At 42.3% G+C, this 21,524-nt stretch overlaps 2 protein-coding genes across 13 annotated transcripts in view; one reads left to right on the top strand and one right to left on the bottom strand.

Moving 5' to 3' along the window:
- The window catches only part of MAP4K3 (mitogen-activated protein kinase kinase kinase kinase 3), a 65,732-nt gene extending 57,569 nt beyond the window's left edge, over positions 1-8,163 (bottom strand). For all 7 annotated transcript variants that reach the window (XM_081315460.1, XM_081315461.1, XM_081315462.1 and 4 more), the window contains exon 1: positions 7,846-8,163. In XM_081315460.1, coding sequence (XP_081171586.1) covers positions 7,846-7,953 — 108 coding nt within the window. In that variant the 5' untranslated portion in view covers positions 7,954-8,163. The remainder of the gene's footprint in view (positions 1-7,845) is intronic.
- Positions 8,164-8,215: 52 nt separating this feature from the next.
- The window catches only part of TMEM178A (transmembrane protein 178A), a gene marked incomplete at its 5' end in the record, with an annotated part of 25,280 nt that continues 11,971 nt past the window's right edge, over positions 8,216-21,524 (top strand). For 3 of the 6 annotated variants that reach the window (XR_014024828.1, XM_081315472.1, XM_081315471.1), the window contains one exon: positions 8,216-8,625. Coding sequence is in view for 1 of the 6 variants with exons in the window: in XM_081315468.1 (XP_081171594.1) it covers positions 19,822-20,236 (415 nt within the window). Of the gene's footprint in view, positions 8,626-17,738; positions 17,802-19,821; positions 20,237-21,524 lie in introns of those variants that run through there. The other 3 variants (XM_081315470.1, XM_081315469.1, XM_081315468.1) reach the window with 3 other exon arrangements.

Below are 21,524 nucleotides of genomic sequence, written 5' to 3'. Positions count from 1 at the left end.
ATGATGTTTTTGTTTCAGATAATACCTATTTTGACAACTGATACACCACTTAAAGAGTGGCAGAAGGATATATCTAAATTTGGCAGGGGAAAAAACATGTTAAATATATGCTACAGTAGTACAAAATGCAGAGGAGAGGAGGACAAGGTTTACCTGATCTGTAACTATATTTGGTAGTTTGCTGTTTGGATAGGATGAAAGTGTGAGAAAAAGAAGGCTTTTGAAGTTAGAAGGACATGATCTGAGATTTGGATGGCATGGATATTTGTGATATGACAAAGGTCAATGTGGATTTTAAAAACCATTATGTTAGACTTACCATATTGAGATATGGAATAGATACAAACTCAGGATTGTGCTCAAACATACCTCTCTAACTCTCAGCACAAGAAGCATTATATAGACAAGAAATAGTAAACAAACACAAGGGAATGTAAAATAAAATCAAGAGAAGAACTGATGGTAGAGGGATACTGATCTTAATGGTTTGCTTATTTAAAATTATTAGAAAGATTTAAAGTAGACAAAAGACTGTTTTTGAACATTCTATGACTGAATTTGAAACAGAATTTACAAATAATGAACATGTAGTTGCTGAAATATATAAACATTTATTTAATACGAAACAGAAGAACAAGTGAAAGAGTGTATGATAAAGTAGCTAAAATTTTGAGGAAATAATAGGAAAATGTGTGGCTGAAAGGATTGAAATTTGCCTTGTTATAAAAATTGAAAGCATTTTTGTAAGATGTATTATTGGTATTTTCCATCACAAATTGTATAGCATCTATAAAAACACTTCAAGTTTATGTTGGAAATGTGAACATGAAGGAACATTTTACCATGTTTGGGGACATGAAAAAGGCTGGAAAATTTTGGGTTCGAATACATATTATGGTTCACAGAAACTTAAATATTAATATACAATTGAAACTAGGGGTTTTTCTTTTGGGATTGATGGGCAATTGGAAAAAGTTATGGAACTTTGTTTTTGTACATGATAATTGCAGTGAGATTATTGTATACACCAAGATGGAAAGATTCAGCATTACCCCGACAATGAAGTAATGGGAGGTGAAAATAATGGAATTTCCTGAGATGGCTAAATTGACTTCTTTGTTCAGAGTAAAGGCAAATAGACAACCACAAATGAGTCTAAAATTTCTGTTCTTAGGTGAGACATTTGTTAAGTGAATTTTGCCTCATGTTATGACCTTTCTTGCCACAATCACTGCAGCTGGTAAGTTAGCAACCCAATTGTTAAATTTAATAATTTAATTAATAATTTAATTTGTATACCGCCCTTCTCCCGGAGGACTCAGGGCGGTGAACAGGGCAATACACAATAAAAATAGAATACAAAAATTAAAAAGCCATTAAACATTATGCCCATAAAATTAATACATATTAAAATTAAAACTATTTATAAAAACCCAACCCCATCCCGTCAGACCAGGCCAGCTTGTTCGAAAAAGAAAGTTTTGAGATCGCGCCGGAAGGAGCGAAGGTCGGGGGCCATCCGGAGCTCAACCGGTAAGCGGTTCCAGAGGTCTGGCGCACCCACAGAGAACGCTCTCCCCCTGGGTGTCACCAATCGGCATTCTTTGATCGGCGGCACCCTGAGGAGGCCCTCTCTGTGGGAGCGCACTGGACGGAGGGAATGAATGAATGAATGAATCTGGTTTCCCCATTAACGTTGCTTGCCCAAAGGTCACAAAAGATGTTCACATGACCTTGGGACACAGCAATGGTCATAAATATGAACCAGTTGATCACATGATCATGGGGATGCTGTAACTGTCAAAAATGGTCATAAGGCATATTTTCAGTTCTGCTGTAACTTTGAACGGTCGCTAAATGAAGTGTTGTAAATCAAGGACTATCTGTATGTACTTTTATTGCTGACTGGAAACCCCTGTTTGCATGAAACAGGAGAAAATGAACATATGATTTATGGTTTTGATTATTAAACAAAATATATAGAAAGCAAGCTATGTTGTAATCATAGAGTAGGTGGTAAACTTGTAATTGTACTTATAACTGTTATAAAGAAAACAGGAAGTTACTTCTTTGTATCATTTTTCTTTCTTTTTGCACTATTCTTTGACTTCTTTTCATTACTTTGTTTTCATATTCTTTTAAAAATCTTTAATGTATACGTGTATGTGTGTGTGTGTGTGAGAGAGAGAGAGAGGAAGGGAGCTGGAGGGAGGGACAGAGAGAGAGGGAGGGAGGAAGAAACTTATAACCTTCTCTTAATATATTTGGACGATTTTGAAGTATACTCTATAGTAATTTCACGACATGGAAATTAACTGTCAGAGATTTAAGCATCTCACAGAATGAGAAATCAAATTAGATTTCTCAAATTTCCCTCTGTCAGGGAATTGGGCATTTCATTTCTCTGACTGGGTTGAATTTATCCATTTTTGAAATTTTTGAAGATATTTTGAGGAATTAAAAACAGAGGGAATAGAAAGAGGGAAGAATATTTTAAAAGATTTACCAAACAAAAATAACATAGTTTATACTATATTAAAAGAAAAAACCTTCCACCATTATTTGTGCAATTCCAGCTACAGTTATAAAGAGACCATATAACTGCTTAGCACTTTAAATACTGATATTAGAATCTGATGAGAGGTTGACAAAAATAGCCAAAATGATAAGAATTAACAACTAAAATAATAAGTTAATTCAAATAATCCTAAAATTTATGGTAGATCAGACAAAAATCTAGTGTTATAAACGTTGAAAAAGATCCAAATTTTGGATCTAGCAGAAAGCTATGTGCAGTTTCTAAATTAAATTAAGGACAGTATCATGCTTTCTTTTTGATATGAGATTATTTTTGACACTGATGTACACCTCCAAATCTTGATCTGCCATCCTTCTAATAAAGGAATCTTAAAATAAACTTCCAAAATTGTTGTGGTTTGTCACCTTGAAGCCAGGCATGAGAAATTGATCTATCCTAATTGTCATATTTCCGGCAGTCCTTATAAATAATTTTTTGGGGAAAAATTGGAATAATATAGCAACAAAAAAATTATTCTATACCTTTCTCTAAGTGTAATATTCACAGTAAACTTGTTTAGTTGCAGCATCATATGCAAATATATTGTGAGACAGTAACCATAAATCAGATTGCAGGGGCTAAGAATCAGATGCACTTAGATTTCATTATTTAAGCAAATGTCCTTTGCTTTTAAATATTTAAGCTTTAGAACAGTGGTCCCAACCTTTCCAGCTTTGCAGACTGGCGGGGGTGAGAGGGGATGGTTCAAGCCAAATGGGCTGTAGCCTGGGGATTGGGGACCCATGCTTTAGAACTTTTTTCCAGATAATCCCGGAGTACATATTTCATCCATTTTTGACTGTGTGCCATTCTAAGATAGACTGGTGAGGATTGGGGTACAACAATTTTAAAAGGACCACATATTTTAGACAAGAATAAAACTCAGAATTTTACTTTTTTTTGGTCAAAGGTTTATTTCTTTAAAGGTAACCTGTCAAGGGGCACATATTGTTAGTGAGTGTAATTTAAGTAGGCAGTGAGTGGATCAGAGCCATAAAGTTAACAGTTCTCTCTCTTTCTGAAATCTCTCTCTCTCTTTGCCCCCATCTCTCACTCGATTCTAAATAGTAGGCTATCACAGTAAAGGAATAAATAGCATCTTCAATAGTCTACCCATAATTTACCAAGAGATTTTAAAATTTGGCTAAGGCTGCCCATCATTTGCATATACAAATATATACACAGTTATAGTTAGACAAACATGCTGAACAAAATTTAATTCTTAAAATGCATACCTTTCCATCTGAATGCCTGACTGAGGTATATCCCTGATACCAAGTTACGTCCATTGTGAAACTCTTTATAGTTAATTATTATCAGTTTAATTTATGGTACTATTTGTAGTCCTTGGGCTATTCAACAACTGTTCAAAACTGCAATGGTGCTGAATAAAAGGTAATTACAATTGGTCCTCAAAGATACAGCCTTTGCAGCACTCCTGAGGTCATGTAATCAAAATTTGAGTGCTTGGCAACCAGCCCACATTTATGACTGGTCACAGTTTCCTATGGTTACATTCTCCTGCCCTTTGCAAACTCCCTCTGCTTCAAGTCCCCCCACCTGCCCACCCCCCTCCATCTTAGCCTTTTTGGCTGCCCTGCACTCCACTGTCTACCCCTGCTGCTGCCCCTTACTTCTTTGCCATTTTCTTCTATTGCTGTCGCCAATCCAAGCACAATCTTAGCCTGGACTTTGCAATCTGGACTCTGCCACCAAGTGACGGGGTCATACGATGCTTTGCTTAGTGACAGAAATTCCAGGCCCAATTCCGGTCATAACCAGAGGACTACCTGTAGATATTATGGATGTTTTGTTGTTATGAAGTTTGCTGTGGATGCTATAGTGTTTATATTGCTGACCCTGGTTGTTTTATTGTTTCATGCTCTATTGTACTGTAACATTTTTACAGAGTTATGTAGACTATTTTAATTATTTTTTGTAAACCACTATGAGGCAAAACAGACTCAGCAATGCAGAAGCACAATAAATGTGGAATGAAAAGAATGACTATTCCTAGGCATAGACTTGTGTTGCTGTTTTTTTAAATCATCTTTCAGAAACCTAGCTTTCAACCAGTTCTGCTAATACAATACTAACATTAGCAATAACATCCAGGAATAAATTTTCACACTGAAGTGACCTATCGCACAATATATACTGCTCCAAAAAATAAAGGGAACACTTAAACAACACAATGGACTGTATTTAATAGTAGGATGTCTTATCTTGTGTTCCCTTTATTTTTTTGAGCAGTATATTTTAAAATCATGCTAAAAATGAAATATTTAAATGCAATATATTTTAAAAATATTAGCCCAATTGTATAGGGTTTTTTGAACAGCAACAATTTGAAAGTTTGAAAGTCTTTGGTTACTGTGGATGCCAAAATCTAAACAAACATTTCAATTGATTTGGAGCACTGAGACCAGTTAATTGCCTAATTAACACATTTTGATTATATTTAATAGCTAATCACTGATTACAGAAACCAGTAAGACTATGCTTTTATATGTCGTTCTACAGAAGTAAAATAAAAAATACATATACTTGATATCTAGGCAAAGTTTTTCTTTTAATGTAGTAAGAGTATTGAGTAAAGTGTTTGTATGCAAATATGCATACAAACCATTATTTATGTGGGTGCATATCAACCCTTTCCTTCCATTTATGACATCTTAGTATAGGATACAGTATGAACATTTTTAAAGTAGCATTTCTACTACTTGCTTCCCTGTTTTGTTTTTAAATGACTGTTATTTCAATATTATAATTTATTGAACTAGTCTTTGCTGATTGCCAAAATTAAGTTTTTCTTCGTCGCTGGCAAGCGTTTAGTGGCACCTGCTGAGCATTAATGTTTTATTAATTAATCATAGACTGTGTTGATTAAAGAAAGCATAATCAACTATAGAAGCTCTTTCAACTAACTACAGTTGCATAATCTTGTTTCTTCTCTGTTATGGCATGTAAAAGAAGACAAATATTAAAATAATTTCAGTGTAATTTACCTAAGCATGCACTTCTGATTTATTGCTTTATCTAATGTATTATGCCAATATTTTATATGAATACCTGTGACTATTTGACATTTTTAAAATAATTTCTTTATAGAAGATGAAAATATCTTTCATCTTGACTTTCAATAAAGGTTGAAAGTCAAGGGTTTAATTGAAAAAGAACAGATATCAGTGAAGTTAATAAGTCATACTAGCTGGAAATTAAGCTAGCAATACTTTGCCCATTTTTTAAATAGGAAATTGTGTTTTAGGTTAGTGGAAAGTTAGGTACAGGTAAATTTAAACAATTGTTTCACATTTACTTTTCTTTCAGCTTTAAAATTGAAGAGTTTAAAATCTCTTTGCTAGTTTATCAAACCTGAGAAGTTACAATCTTAAAATCCTGGAAGTATTTAAAAGTTTAATTAAAAATGACGAGACACCTCCAAAATGCTTTATGTCACATTTTAAATTTGACCTCAAAACCACCTTAATAATATTATAATTCTGTAAGTTTGCTACTGTCTTTATCTTCTTTAAAAATGCCAAACAAAGACTGCAAATTTCCCTGGCTACTACTTCTGACTCATATTTCAGATTCATGTCTTTAGTCTCTCATTTAATATCAAGAGCTCCATTCATTTTTTTTCAAAGTTCTCCGAGCATCTGTCTTCCTGCCACACAGTAAGCAAAGGTTTAAAACTATATCCATACATGAAAGCCTTAAAATATATTTAGTAATCCCTCTGTTGTTATTCTTTCTCATAATAGTTTTTTTCATTACTTGGAAAGATCAGGTAAAAATGGTAAGGCAAAACATCTTCAAAAAGAATGATACAGTAACTTTTTCATTAAACTACACACCCTAGAATATTATCTCTATAACTTGGATAACAAGCATGCTTGAATATTGTTCTATTAAACTGAGATACTGAAAAATGAACGGACTGTTTGCTTTACATTAAAAAAAGAAAAAAAATGCAATTCACTTATTCACATGGAGATATGAATAGCTCTTAAGTTGTCCCTTCCAGTTCTCACTGCTGTTGTCTTAAGAACTGTCCTACTTTGCTAAAGGGCTGTAAGAGCATTTTTTTGATTGGGATTAGGGCTCTTTACAATACTTCTGATGGGAATCCAAAACAGATATCCCTTTGTGGAAATGGGAGTCAAAGTGAAGGGGAAATACCGATAACCTATGATGCCCTACTTTTGAAAATATATTGACAATTTCTAGCAGGAAAGAAAATCATTTAGGCACAGAGTTCAGATGGGAATCAAATTATTTCAGGGACTGTCAAAATAATTATCAAGTGATATATTTCTTGTGGAAAAAACCACAAGCTTTATGGCATTGATTTTGGAGGAAGAGAGAATGGAAGAAAATGACTAGGGAGAAAATTAGTACTGAACCTTCATAGATCTCAAGAAGAATCTGAGGGGCACTGATGAAAAACCAATGTACGTGAAGAAGGCCTGCAAGTTGGTTCACCTTAGGAAGCAGATTAGAAGCCACGGTTCACACTGACTACCTAGCTAGCCCTTAAGATCTGTGTTTAGAAGCCCGTCTCCCACTATTGCCCTGCCTGACCTCATGTGCTGAGGCAGAGGGTACAGGTTCCTTGCAGAGTTAACTGTAAGGACCCAGATTGTTGGGGGCAATTAAGCTGACTTTGTAATAATGCCGCTTGGGGTGTGTGTGAAAGCCCTAATAAGCAGGCATATACATAGAATGAAGGCTACTGCTAAGCTTGTAAGCCGCCCTGAGTCTTCGGAGAAGGGTATAAAAATAAAATTAAATTAAAAAACTTAAATTGCCAGGTTAATTATGCAGAAAATATTTTTAAGGGCTTTTTTCTGCTGGCAGTGTTATAATGCCAACTTGGATGGAAGAAATCTGTATGCAAGGCCATGGCCACCCCCCACCCCCAAATTAAGTTAGAAGGGACAGCTAAGTTACAGAGTGACAGCTCAGCTGCATTCATAAGAGACAGGGACTGATCTGAAGATGCGAGTCAAACCCATCTTGTGCCTGGGCTGGGGAAGAGAAAAGGGCTATAGGTATCAGGGGAAGGAAGAGAAAATGCCCAGGCCCAGAAACATTTTGCAGATGGAGGAAGGGCCACCCCAAAACACCTTCCCCAAGAAGGAAGACGGGGGAAGAGTTGGCGAGGTTGCCCGACGATAGGGCGGGTGTCGGGGTGGAGGACCTCTGCGGACTGAAGAGCAAAGGGAGGAAGGAAAGCAGCCCCCTCGCCCTCCACCGCTCACCTTGTAGACATCGCCGTAGGTGCCGCTGCCGATGCGCTGGATGAGCTCGAAGTCTTCCTGGGGGTTCCTGCGGGACAGGTCGCACACCCGCCCCCCGCCGACGCTCATGCTGCGCCGCCTCCCGGAGCACGCAGCTGCCCCCTCAGCTCCCTCCGCCGCAGCCCCCGGGATGGCGAGGTGGGGGAAGGGAAGGAAGGAAAGAGGGTGAGCAGGTGGGTAAGGGGAAAGGGGGGGGAGGAGGAGGAGGTGGAGGGAGAAAACGACTCGGAGCGATCACCACCGACGCCACCTCCCCCCGTTCTGCTCAAGCAACATGGCGCCCGGAGTCACCGCCTGCGCATGCGCGCAGGATCTTCAGCTGCCCGGCGGCTGTCTCGCAAGACTTAGGACGCAGCGGGCGGGGGGCAGAGGCGGCGTAAGGGAAAGGTGAGGCTGGTAGGCATCTGGGCATGCTCGAGGGAGGGAGGCCTGGAACACTATGAGGTCAAATATTCGGACCCGAAAGCGGGAGCGGCAGTTGCGGCCTTGGCGATTTCTGTCCTCCAGTGCTCAGCAGACCGGGAATCAGGGACCACAAGTACCTTCTGGGCTTGGAGGGTCGGCGGACTCTTTTGTCAGTCTTGGCGGGATAGAAGGATGTGCAAACCTTCAGACTCGATTTCTATTAAGCCTTTTCATTTAATTTGTAAAGCTGTGTACCGGCTATGTAGGTTTTCAAGGCGGTATTTGGATAAAGTTGAGCTTTCTGCCGAATTTAGGTTCATCGGTCTTGATTTTCACGTAAGTGTATATAAAGTCATTTTTCCACCAGACGCGATCCGGAGGGATGGGAGTGCAATTCGGCAGCTATGCTGACCCTTTACAATACCGATGGTCACTTGGACCTTCCCTGAAGCACTCCTTGTAACGTGGTGTGTGGGAGGAAAGGCTGCGATTCCGAAGTCGGGCTGCACACACAACTCTTGTTGACGCAGATCAACAAACCTGACCAACAGCAGAGAGCCAATTCATCTTGGGGAGGCATCAAAATCCTGTTGACGCAATGATTATGTTTGGGTAAAGAAGTCAGGACCGCCCTATTTTTGAGACACTGGTCCCAAACCTGTTTTTCCCTTTTTAAATAGTTTGTGATATAATCTGGAGAAGTCCGATGTTTCTATTATGTTTCTATTCTGTTGTAAATCTGAGGCTTAGCTATAAAGAAGGCATAAGATAGAAAATGTATTTATTATATCAATATTTTATTTTTCAATAGGTAGGGATAGGAATTTTTGCCCTAGATGCCAAAGCACAACGGCAGCCACAACTATTGGGTACCCTGCGTTCTAAGGCAGGAATTCTGATTCTGGCAGTAAAATGTTGTGAGTCATTTCTGTGAAGAGGAATGAATCCTATCATGGATAAATAATACACATTCTAATTAGTGTTACTTAACTAGTTTCTAGAATGTTCCCTGTAGCTGATTTATCTGAAGAGTACAAAGTTTTTTTTCAAAATGTATGTATACTGAGGGAATATGTTACTATGTTCTATGGTAACTAGTGATCCAAACAATAAATCACAATCCCCAAACCACTCTGGGTTCTAGGTGTTGGACTCAAATGTTGGCAACTGTAACTTTTGTTTAGACTTGGGAATATTTTATCATAATGTTTTACTTTTAATTGCAATACTGTAGATTAGTATAGCTTTCCGTAACTTGCTGTTCTCCAGGTGTGTTCTGCCAATGAAATCCAGAATTCCTTGGCTGCAAATTTTTTATTGACTGATAATTCTAAGAACTAGTGTTGACCCTAATTCAGAACCGGATTGAGGAATGGTAATTTAGAATCTCCAGGTTCAAAGGCTGTAATACATTTATGTTAATATATGTGAATTTACTTCTGGATAGACATTAAGAAATTTTAGAATTAATTAGCCCACATCACTGCCATCTTTTCCTTTAAGTGGATTTGGAGTTCAAATCACTTTTAACTGTTGTTTGAATTGAACCTTTTCATCTCTCTTCTATGACTTTGATGTGGAAAATTCTACTGTAATATAATTTAATATAATTGTAATATAATATAATATGTAATATAATATATCTTTGCTTTTTAATTTTTCCTAATTAATATATCCTTAAAACATACATAGATAATACAAAAAAATTAGTTTAATAAAACCAAAATCTCATTAGCTATATTTGCCTTAGTTGTTGTTGTTGTTGTTAGCTGCAAAGTCGTGTCCGACCCATCGCGACCCTATGGACAACATTCCTCCAGGCCTTCCTGTCCTCTACCATCTTCTGGAGTCCATTTAAGCTCACGCCTACTGCTTCAGTGACTCCATCCAGCCACCTCATTCTCTGTTGTCTCCTCCTTCTATTGCCCTCAATCTTTCCCAGTATTAGGCTCTTCTCCAGTGAGACCTTCCTTCTCATTAGGTGGCCAAAGTATTTGAGTTTTAGCTTCAGGATCTGGCCTTCTAAAGAGCAGTCGGGATTGATCTCCTCTAGGACTGACCAGGTTGATCGCCTTGCAGTCCAAGGGACTCGCAGGAGTCTTCTCCAGCACCATAGTTCAAAGGCCTCAATTCTTTGGCGCTCAGCCTTTCTTATGGTCCAGCTTTCACTGCCATACATTGCAACTGGGAAGACCATAGCCTTGACTATACACACTTTTGTTGACAGGGTGATGTCTCTGCTTTTTAGTGTGCTGTCTAGATTTGCCATGGCTTTCCTCCCCAGGAGCAAGCGTCTTTTAATTTCTTGGCTACAGTCCCCATCTGCAGTGATCTTGGAGCCCAGGAAAATAAAATCTGTCACTACCTCCATTTCTTCCCCATCTATTTGCCAGGAATTGAGAGGGCCGGATGCCATGATCTTGGTTTTCTTAATGTTAAGTTTCAACCCAAGTTTTGCACTCTCCTTCTTCACCCGCAACAAGAGGCTCTTTAGTTCTTCTTCACTTTCTGCCATTAGAGTGGTATCATCTGCGTATCTTAGGTTGTTGATATTTCTTCCGGCAATCTTAATTCCAACTTTTGATTCATGATGTGCTCTGCATATAAGTTAAATAAGCATGGCGACAGTATACAGCCTTGCCGGACTCCTTTCCCAATTTTGAACCAATCAGTGGTTCCCTGTCCAGTTCTCACTGTTGCTTCTTGACCCGCATATAGGTTTCTCAAGAGACAAATAAGATGGTCTGGTACTCCCATCTCTTTAAGAACTTGCCACAGTTTATTATGATCCACACAATCAAAGGCTTTAGCATAGTCAATGAAGCAGAAGTAGATGTTTTTCTGGAACTCCCTAGCTTTCTCCATGATCCAGCATATGTTGGCAATTTGATCTCTAGTTCCTCTGCCTCTTCGAAATCCTGCCTGTACTTCTGGTAGTTCTCGATCCACATACTGCTGAAGTCTAGCTTGTAAGATTTTAAGCATGACTTTACTAGCATGAGAAATGAGTGCAATGGTGCGATAGTTTGAACATTCTTTGGCACTGCCTTTCTTTGGAATTGGAATGTAAACTGATCTTTTCCAATCCTGTGGCCACTGTTGAGTTTTCCAAATTTGCTGGCAAATTGAGTGTAGCACGTTTACTGCATTGTCTTTTAAGATTTTGAATAGCTCAGCTGGAATACTGTCACCTCCACTAGTTTTGTTGTTGCTCAGCTTTTCTAAGGCCCACTTCACTTCACATTCTAGGATGTCTGGCTCGAGGTCAGTGACCACCTCATTGTGATTATCTGGGATGTTAAGCTCATTCTTGTATAGTTCTTCTGTGTAATTTTGCCACCTCTTCTTAATCTCTTCTGCCTCTGTTAGGTCCCTGCCATTTTGGTCCTTTATCATGCCCATTTTTGCATTAAACGTTCCCTTCATCTCTCCAATTTTCTTGAAAAGATCTCTGGTCCTCCCTATTCTATTGTTTTCTTCTATTTCTTTGCATTGTTCATTTAAGAAGGCATTCTTATCTCTTCTAGCTATTCTCTGGAAATCTGCATTCAATTGGGCATATCTATGTTTTTCTCCCTTGCCTTTCGCTTCCCTCCTTTCCTCAGCTATTTGCAAAGCTTCCTCAGACAGCCATTTTGCTTTCTTGCATTTCTTTTTCTTTGGGATGGTTTTGTTTGCTACCTGTTGTACAATGTCGCGAACCTCTGTCCATAGTTCTTCAGGCACTCTGTCTATCAGATCTAATTCCTTAAATCTATTTGTCACCTCTACTGTATATTCAACAGGGATATGATTTAATTCATACCTGAGTGGCCTAGTGCTTTTCCCTACTTTCTTCAGTTTAAGCTGCAAGGAGAAGCTCATGGTCTGAGCCACAGTCAGCTCCTGGTCTTGTTTTTACTGACTGTATAGAGCTTCTCCATCTTTGGCTGCAGAGCATATAGTCAATCTGATTTCTGTGATGACCGTCTGGTGATGTCCATGTGTAGAGCCGTCTCTTGGGTTGTTGGAAAAGAGTGTTTGCTATGACCATCGTATTCTCTTGACAAAATTCTATCAGCCTGTGCCCTGCTTCATTTTGTACTCCAAGGCCAAACTTGCCTGTTATTCCAGTTATCTTTTGGCTTCCTACTTTAGCATTCCAATCCCCCATGATGATAAGGACATCATTTTTGGGTGTTAGTTCTATAAGGTGCTGTAGGGCTTCATAGAACCGGTCAATTTCATCCTCTTCAGCACTGGTGGTTGGGGCATAGACTTGGACTACTGTGATATTGAATGGTTTGCCTTGGATTCGAACTGAGATCATTCTGTCATTTTGAGGATTGTATCCCAGTATTGCTTTTCCTACTCTTTTATTGACTATGAAGGCTACTCCATTTCTTCTGAGGGATTCTTGCCCGCAGTAGTATACCTGATGGTCATCTGAATTAAATTCACCCATTCCTGTCCATTTTAGTTCGCTGATACCTAAGATGTCGATGTTCAGTCTTGTCATCTCTTGTTTGACCACGTCCAGCTTTCCTTGATTCATGGATCTTACATTCCAGGTTCCTATGGAGAAAAAATATTTACAGCATCGGACTTTCCTTTCACCACCAGACACATCCACAGCTGAGCGTCCTTTCGGCTTTGGCCCAGTCGCTTCATTCTTTCTGGCGCTACTAGTACTAGCCCTCTGCTCTTCCCCAGTAGCATATTGGACGCCTTCCGACCTGAGGGGCTCATCTTCCAGCGTCATATCGTTTTGCCTTTTGGTACTGTCCATAGGGTTTTCATGGCAAAGATACTGGAGTGGGTTGCCATTTCCTTCTCCAGTGGATCACGTTTTGTCAGAACTCTCGGCTATGACCTGTCCGTCTTGGGTGGCCCTGCACGGCATAGCTCATAGCTTCATTGAATTACGCAAGCCCCTTCGCCACGACAAGGCAGTAATCCATGAAGGGGATTTGCCTTAGTAGTCTCTCATAACTGCTATAACCTCCATTGGCTCTTTCATTATCCAGGATAGGTATCTTACATATTTAGATGGGTATTGTAAATGGGCTATACCACGGGTCGGCAACCCGCGGCTCCGGAGCCGCATGCGGCTCTTTGAGCCGTCTCTTGCGGCTCCCAGCCGCCCGGTGCGCGCGCACCTCTTCGAACGGGCAGTGGTGCGCGCGCACCTCTCCAAATGGAGAGTGGCACCGCCCGTTTGGAGAGGTGCGTGCGCACCTCCCCGAATGGGCGGAGGTGCGCGCGCACCTCCCCAAACCTTTGGAGAGGTGCGCGCGTACCTCCGCGCGAACGGGCCGCGGCGTCGCTCTTTGAGGAAGCTGCCACGGCCCGTCTGCAAAGCTGCCGAAAGCGGCAGATTTGCAGATGGGCCACGGCAGCTTCCTGAAAGAGCGACGCCGCGGCCCGTTCCGAGAGGTGCGCGCGCACCTCCCCGAATGGGCGGAGCTGCGCGCGCACCTCCCCAAACCTTTGGAGAGGTGCGTGCGTACCTCCGCGCGAACGGGCCGCGGCGTCGTTCTTTGAGGAAGCTGCCACGGCCCGTCTGCAAAGCTGCCGAAAGCGGCAGATTTGCAGATGGGCCACGGCAGCTTCCTGAAAGAGCGACGCCGCGGCCCGTTCCAAGAGGTGCGCGCGCACCTCCCCGAATGGGCGGAGCTGCGCGCGCACCTCCCCAAACCTTTGGAGAGGTGCGCGCGTACCTCCGCGCGAACGGGCCGCGGCGTCGTTCTTTGAGGAAGCTGCCACGGCCCGTCTGCAAAGCTGCCGAAAGCGGCAGATTTGCAGATGGGCCACGGCAGCTTCCTGAAAGAGCGACGCCGCGGCCCGTTCCGAGAGGTGCGCGCGCACCTCCCCGAATGGGCGGAGCTGCGCGCGCACCTCCCCAAACCTTTGGAGAGGTGCGTGCGTACCTCCGCGCGAACGGGCCGCGGCGTCGTTCTTTGAGGAAGCTGCCACGGCCCGTCTGCAAAGCTGCCGAAAGCGGCAGATTTGCAGATGGGCCACGGCAGCTTCCTGAAAGAGCGACGCCGCGGCCCGTTCCGAGAGGTGCGCGCGCACCTCCCCGAATGGGCGGAGCTGCGCGCGCACCTCCCCAAACCTTTGGAGAGGTGCGTGCGTACCTCCGCGCGAACGGGCCGCGGCGTCGCTCTTTCAGGAAGCTGCCGTGGCCCATCTGCAAAGCGGCAGCTTTGCAGACGGGCCGTCGCCGTCGGGCAACCGGGAACTGGTTCCATCTGACTTTTTTTAAAAAAATGGTGACTGCGTGCGTCCGCGCATGCGCAAAACATTTTTTGCGCGTGCGCGTGCATGGACACACGCATGCGGCTCCCAGTTTTTTTAATTTGTGATGGAACCGGTTCCCGGTGGCTCTTTTACTTTTTTAGGTTGCCGACCCCTGGGCTATACAGTAGGATCATTTTAATAACTCATCCATATGTTTTCAACTCCTGCTTGTGAAAAATAGCCATAATCGGCTGGTTTTTGTTTTGAAGTTAACCAGTACACTAGAAAACCAGTGATAACCTCATGCTTTGTATAAGATATGTGGCATTATATTGTATATTTACTTATCAACACCACTTGCAATTATTTAAATTATTCATTTGTTTTACATAATTTATAGTCAGCCCCAATCCTAAAGGACTCTGGGCTGCAGATAACTTAGAATAGAAAGAAGCAGCAGCAACATAATTATAAATAACCAAATCCAAATGAGCACAAGAATGGAAGGTAACCATAAATAAAAAGATCAAACTAAAATAAAATCTAAGTACCCATGATCAAAAGCACATTTCTAAACAATAATATAGGATTATTTAGATTGAGAATGTTAATCAGTCTTGATAGCTCATTCATAGCCATTAAATTGGTTTAAAAAATCTAAGTGCCCATCTTTTCCATTTTATGTTTTATGATATAGTTCCATTTTATCAGTTCTTTTGATATATATCAATTTATCAATTATTTTGATATATATCAATTTAGAGTGTGTGTATGTGTATGTGTATGTGTAATAATTATAAAAATACGAATCCCAGGCATATCTGTATAGCAGTATGAAATTCTTGAACTCCAGGAAGAATATAAAACAGCTGCTTATTGCTAAAATAATAAAAACAATAAAAACAACTATTTACAAACCTAATACCTAAACCTACAGTTAGTTAGGTCCAGCGGCCCTGTTACACAATTAATGGGCAGGGCACTGAGTCAACAAGGTTTATAAACAAACTGCCCACCCCCTAGCATTTACTCTGATGAAGCTGGTAGTGGACCAGCAAAAGCTAAGGTTGTTTTAGGTTTGTAAATAGTTGTTTTTATTGTTGTTATTGTTTTTACTATTTTAGCAATAAAGAGCTGTTTTATATTCTTCCCAGAGTTCGAGAATTATTTTTTAATATGCAAAACACTTAGCTTTTGTCGGCCAAACTGCTGATGTCGTCAGAGTAAGAATAGGAGATCTGGGAGTTTGCCTATATAACCGGCTGCTTTTGCACCCTGCTCATTGAGCAGGTCACCGGTCTATTGACTTCAAATGGTATATAAACACACACACGCTATATGTGTGTACACACAAACACACTCACTATATATATTTATAAATATTTCAGTATTTTTAGGTTTTTAATATATGTATGAATGGAAATATTTGTTAAACTCTTTTATCACAGCCTTATTTATATTTTACTTTATTTACAGTTTAGTATATACCCAGAGTGATTGCCATGCATTGTAATTGGAAATACATTGAATATCTTTGGCAAATAAAAGTTACACTATTTATATTCATTGTCAACATCTTTTATTGCTTTTAGATGCTAGTTATGCCTGGAGTCAAATGTTGACACTCTCTTGTAAAATTGCAAGTGGGAGACCAGTCTTTTTTCTGGAAAAGGGTGCTCTGCTACTGAACAATGGCTCTGCCAGAAGGAAAACATCTCTCAATGTGTGCTGTTTAACAGGATTAGGCAAGTTAGAAACCATGGGCAGAGCTTTTTCAAAGCCATCTGATTTTAAAAATTGTGTAAAAATTGAATGAGTCTGAATTTATCCCAGTTGTCCATAAAGACATAAATTAATCGTATGTAAGGGAGGAAGTGGGCTCTCAAAAGGGATTAATTTAAATCAATATTTAAATGACAATGCAGAATGTTCTGGAACTGATTGGATCTGTTGCTTATTCAATCTTTTGTGTGTGCTTTTTTCTTAAAAAAACTTTAAATATATACTTGATATGTTTTTTGTTTTATATTTTTGCTGTATGTCAGTGGTGCCCAAACTTTGCGGCGTGGTGGGTGTGGAGGAGAGGGGAACCGAGCCACACTAGTGGTGGGCCAGTGTGCATGCATATGTGCACACAGTTTAACTTGCACAAGTCGAGCTGCACGTGTATGCACACGTGCCAGCCTGCCACTTGTGCAAGTCAAGCTGCATGCATGCACACTGGCCTGGTTCCAAATAGGCTACACCCAGTAGTGGGCCGTGGCTCAGAAGTTGGAGCCCTCTGCTATATGCCATCTGGAGTAATTTCTTGTGAGATGTGGGTTCATATAATGTTGATAAATAAATTGTATAAACTGATAGTTGTTTCCTGGATCTTTTTACTGTGAACCCTATATAGTGCATTATTTAATTTATTAGATATTTTTTTATCCCACCTTTATTATTTCATAAATAACTGAAGGTGGTGAACATACCTAATAGTCCTTTTCTCCTCCTATTTTCCCCACAATTACAATCCTGTGAGCTGTGCTGAGAAAGAGTGATTGCCTCAAAGTTACCCAGCTGGCTTTCATTTCTAAGGTAGGACTAGAACTCAGTCTCCTGGTTTCTAGTCTAGCACCTAATCCAGTTGGCGCTCTGTATTATGTTTGGGGGAGAGAGTTGTGATTTATTAGCATGGAAGTTTTATTGTAATTTTTGTTACTGTAAGCCAGAAAGTCTAGAACAGGGGTGTCAAACTCGCGACGTCACGTGACTTCGCGCGATGTATCGGAGCTTTTTCCCCATTGTCGGCAATGGGGTGGGCGCGGTTTTGTCATGACGCGTCCGACCTGTGGGCCGGCAGTTTGACACCCCTGGTCTAGAATGATTCCGTGACATACAATAAGGATGATGTAGCCGTCTATTGAAATTTGGCCAGATTGTAGACTTAATGAAGAGTTTATACAACATGGTGCATGCCAGTCAGGAGCCTTTAAGGGGCTACATTATGTTATTTTTAAAAAATGTATATCGTAGATCAAACATCTCATGGCCCCACGTGGTATCTTAATAGTTGCAGAATATGCTTATTAATATTCTGATTGACAAAAGACAAAATAGCATTTGTGAGACTTGGGGCCCACAGAGAATGGTCTTTATTTCAGGTCAGTGGCTGAAATGGTGATGGTGCTGAATGAGTGCTACTCACGACTGATCCTTGAAGCTCAGACCATTTACAACTTTCTCTGCTGGCTTCCCACAAGCAAAGTCATTGGGGATACCAGAAGGGAAAGTCACAAGTTGCTCTGGTAAGTCTCTCCCACTGCAATGCATCATGGCCTTCTTCTTCCCTGGGCCTCCTTGCATTTGTACGGATGAACCAAACCTGCAAGCCCGCCCTCCCTCCCTCCCAACTCATGTATGTCCTGGGTTGGGCCTCTCAGGACCTCCCTCATCCCCTGCAGCACCCCTCTAACTCTTTATTGGAGACTCCTGCTGATACACGCTTAACAACCCATGTGTCTTGTGGTTACAGTGGTAACTGGTACTGCCTGAATTGCCATCATTTAGCAATGTAGTCGTGTAATATTGTACTTGGTGAAGACATTGTTTAGTGACGGCAATCCCAGCCCCAACTGTTATAACTTGAGGACTACCTGTGCACCATAGTAAAACAGTTCCACTGGCCAACTTAGGGAACTGGAAGTCTAATTTATTTATCCCAGTTGATGAAAAACATTTAAAAAATAGGATAAAAATATATTTGTTTCACCACTTTCTGAACCCAGGGAGTGGGGAACACATCAAACCTGTTTTGTATTCAAATGTAGAGACACTTCCAGTAAGTTCTGCTTCTCTTCAGGTTATATGCAATTTTTGCATTTGGATCAGTGGCGTAGCGTGGGTTGTCAGCACCCGGGGCAAGGCAACCGGAAGCGGAAATAGAGGGGCAGGCGGGCGGTGACGTCACGGCACTGCTGAAAAGACGCGCCCCGCAGCGGCGTAGACTTTCCAAGAAGAGTCGCGCGCATGCGGGATGCTTCCGGGTCCCTCTCGAGGGAGGCTGGGCGGGGCTCCGACCTGCAAGAGCCGCTGCATTCAAGCTCGCACGTGAGCCCCGCTAAATAAAGCCACGCATGCGCACGAAGCTAGGCCGGCCGGCCGGCCAGCGGGTCCGTCTTCGCTCAGCCAAACCTGCCAGGGCGCCTGCGGGGCGCTTGCGGTTGGCCTGAGCCTGGGCGGAGAGTTGGCCGCTTCTATTTATTTTATTCAGTTTATGTGGCCGCCCATCTCACCTGCCGGACTCATTTCGCTTTGCAAGAAAGAGCAGCTCGAGAGCGGAGCCAAGCCAACTCTGTGCAGCCCTTGGGGCTCCCTGAGCAGCTCAGTGCGAGCGCGCCCCCCCCAGATGTTGCGCCCGGTGCGGCCGGCCCCCCCTGCACCCCCCACGCTACGCCACTGATTTGGATAAATGGGTAGATTGGCTGCACTTGTTGGGCTTTGTGAATAAACCCCCACTGACAGTCATGTGAGAGCCTTCGGCAAATATTCTCAACATTGAAAGGTCTCCACAGCACCCAAATGGGTGCCTCCATTTACTGTGCAAGATATTTTGGTGGTTATTTCACACCTAGTGAATTGGAATCCACACCTGTTCACATATAAGTGATAGAATGTTTTTGGAATTGATCCCTTTCGCTGCCTACCAAATACTAATCCAATAATACCATGAGGCAATGGTAATTAAACAATGAGATCATTTGGCATTTTCACATGCTCCAGTAAGCTCGATTCTTTCCATGCGTTTAGTCCTGTTTAAGATTCTCCATTCCTAAGTTATAAAAGCCTGCAATAGAATATGCTTATCCTCGTGAAATTCCCTCCTGCTGTCAGTTGGACTCACTAGATAGAATAAACGAGAAGACACGTAGTATTATTTCCTCATTAAGACATAGGGTCTTCGGCCGCGCAGCCTTGCTCAGTCCTCTCCCGGCGGGCAAGTTGGCTTCGCGCGCTTTTCTTGCTCCGGTGCGTCGCCGCTGACCAGTTGCTCTTGCTCCCTCTGGTGTCTCCCCAGCGGTGCTGCAAGCTCCTGGGCTTTCTTTTGTGTGGAGCGACCCACCCGTGGAGAGCGAACAATGAACGCGGGATAGGCGCCGCCGTCTATCCGGTCCGTGGCTTGATTAGGCGAGCGAGTAGAAACCAGAGGCTCCTTCTGGACGCCTTTGCCGTCTCTCGCGACGCCATGCGCGGAAGCCCTGAAAGCAGGACGGGCGTCCGTTAAAAGGACGCCGCGTGCCAGGCGAGGGGCGCCCCGGGGGGCAAGCCATGGGCGGCGCGCGAGCGCGGGCGCTCAGCTTGTGCCTCAGCCTCTGCTCGCTGGCGTTGCTCGTCACGGCCATTTTCACCGACCACTGGTACGAGACTGACCCCCGGCGCCACCGGGAGCGCTGCGAGGAGCGCGCCGGCAGCGCCCACTCCCCGGACCAACGCCGCCGGCTCCTGCCGCTGCCGCACCTGCCCCTGCGGGACGCCAAGCCACGAGTCCCCCGCGGAGGCAGTGCGGAGGCAGTTCCCCCCACCGGGAACCTGCTGCTGCAGCTAGAGAACTGGCGAACGCTCCTGGGACTCCGGTGGCTGCAATCTCGGTGTGGCCGGCCTCTCTTCGCCACTTACGCTGGTCTCTGGAGGAAATGCTACTTTTGGGGAGTCGACCAAGACCTGGATAGCCTACTGGACAGAGGTGAGGGGGTGATCTCAGGCGGCCTTGCAGCTTACATTCCCCTTTCCCACTGTTACCACCTCAAAGTGGTGGAGCAGTGGGCTAATGCCTCCTTAAGTAACACCAGCTGCCTGCAATTAGTGCAGGTTCGCATCCCACCAGGCTCAAGGTTGACTCAGCCTTCCATCCTTCCGAGGTAGGTAAAATAAGGACTCAGATTGTTGGGGGCAATAAGCTGACTTTATAATAATGCCACTTGGGGGGGCCCAAAAGCCGTAATAAGCAGGCATATACATAGAATGAAGGCTATTGCTAAGCACATTGGTTTGTGCTTAAATTGTAAGCCGCCCTGAGTCTTCGGAGAAGGGCGGGATATAAATGGGATTTAAATAAATAAATAAATAAATAAATAAATAAATAAATAAATAAATAAATAAATAAATAAATAAATAATAAATTGCTTCTCCTTCCCAGCCCGTGCCAACTGTGAAATAGAACAGGCCCCACCGTAATTTCTTCGCTATATCAGCGCATGGTGTCATATGATATATGTATGTCATTTTGTATGTGTGTGTTTTTCTTTTGTATGTTCATCCTCTTTTCTTTCCCCAAAAGTCTGTCACTCCACACCATAATTATGTGAATTCCATCCTGAAACCTCCCTGGTGTAGAATGAATAATCTCTCACCGCTGTTACTATAATGCACTTGTCATCTCCTGGTCACAGTTCCTGAGAATACACACAAACACTCCTCTTGACAGCACATCTAGTGCCATCATCACACAAAACCATTAATCATGGCATTCTCTCTTTTTCCTTTCACCTCTTTCCTTTACATTGTTACAGTCGTTGGTTGTCATCACTGTGCTAATCATTGTCCTCGTAGTCCTCTTCTGCCCTGCAACACCACCCATAATTTTCTTGAATACTAGTTTCCACCCTTCTGTTTTTCTCAGTTTTCTGCAAATATAATACCAGATATATCGCTATAGAAGTGCGTTCTCCAATGTAGCATTTATGCTGCAAATCACCAATAGAGTGCATATTAGTGACTAAGGAGCAGGAGAATACTATGTTTCCTAAGCACTATTATGTTCATGTATTAATTTATGGACCACAATAATCACACAAATAACACAATGAATCCACAGTCTTCATCAACCTTTCAGTGATTGAACTCCATGTATTAGCCTACTTCATTCTATACATCTTTCTTTCCCACGCGCTATGTGTCTTCAGTAATCTGTATAGTATGTAGTAACAAATTCACTGAGCAGTTATTCAGCATGACGTAGCACCTAGTTTGGG

This window comes from Vipera berus (genome assembly GCF_964194415.1).
Source record: "Vipera berus genome assembly, chromosome: 1".
NCBI classification, from domain to species: Eukaryota; Metazoa; Chordata; class Lepidosauria; order Squamata; family Viperidae; genus Vipera; species Vipera berus.
The sequence above is the reverse complement of the archived record's forward strand: the minus strand, read 5'-3'. Positions and strand labels throughout refer to the sequence as shown.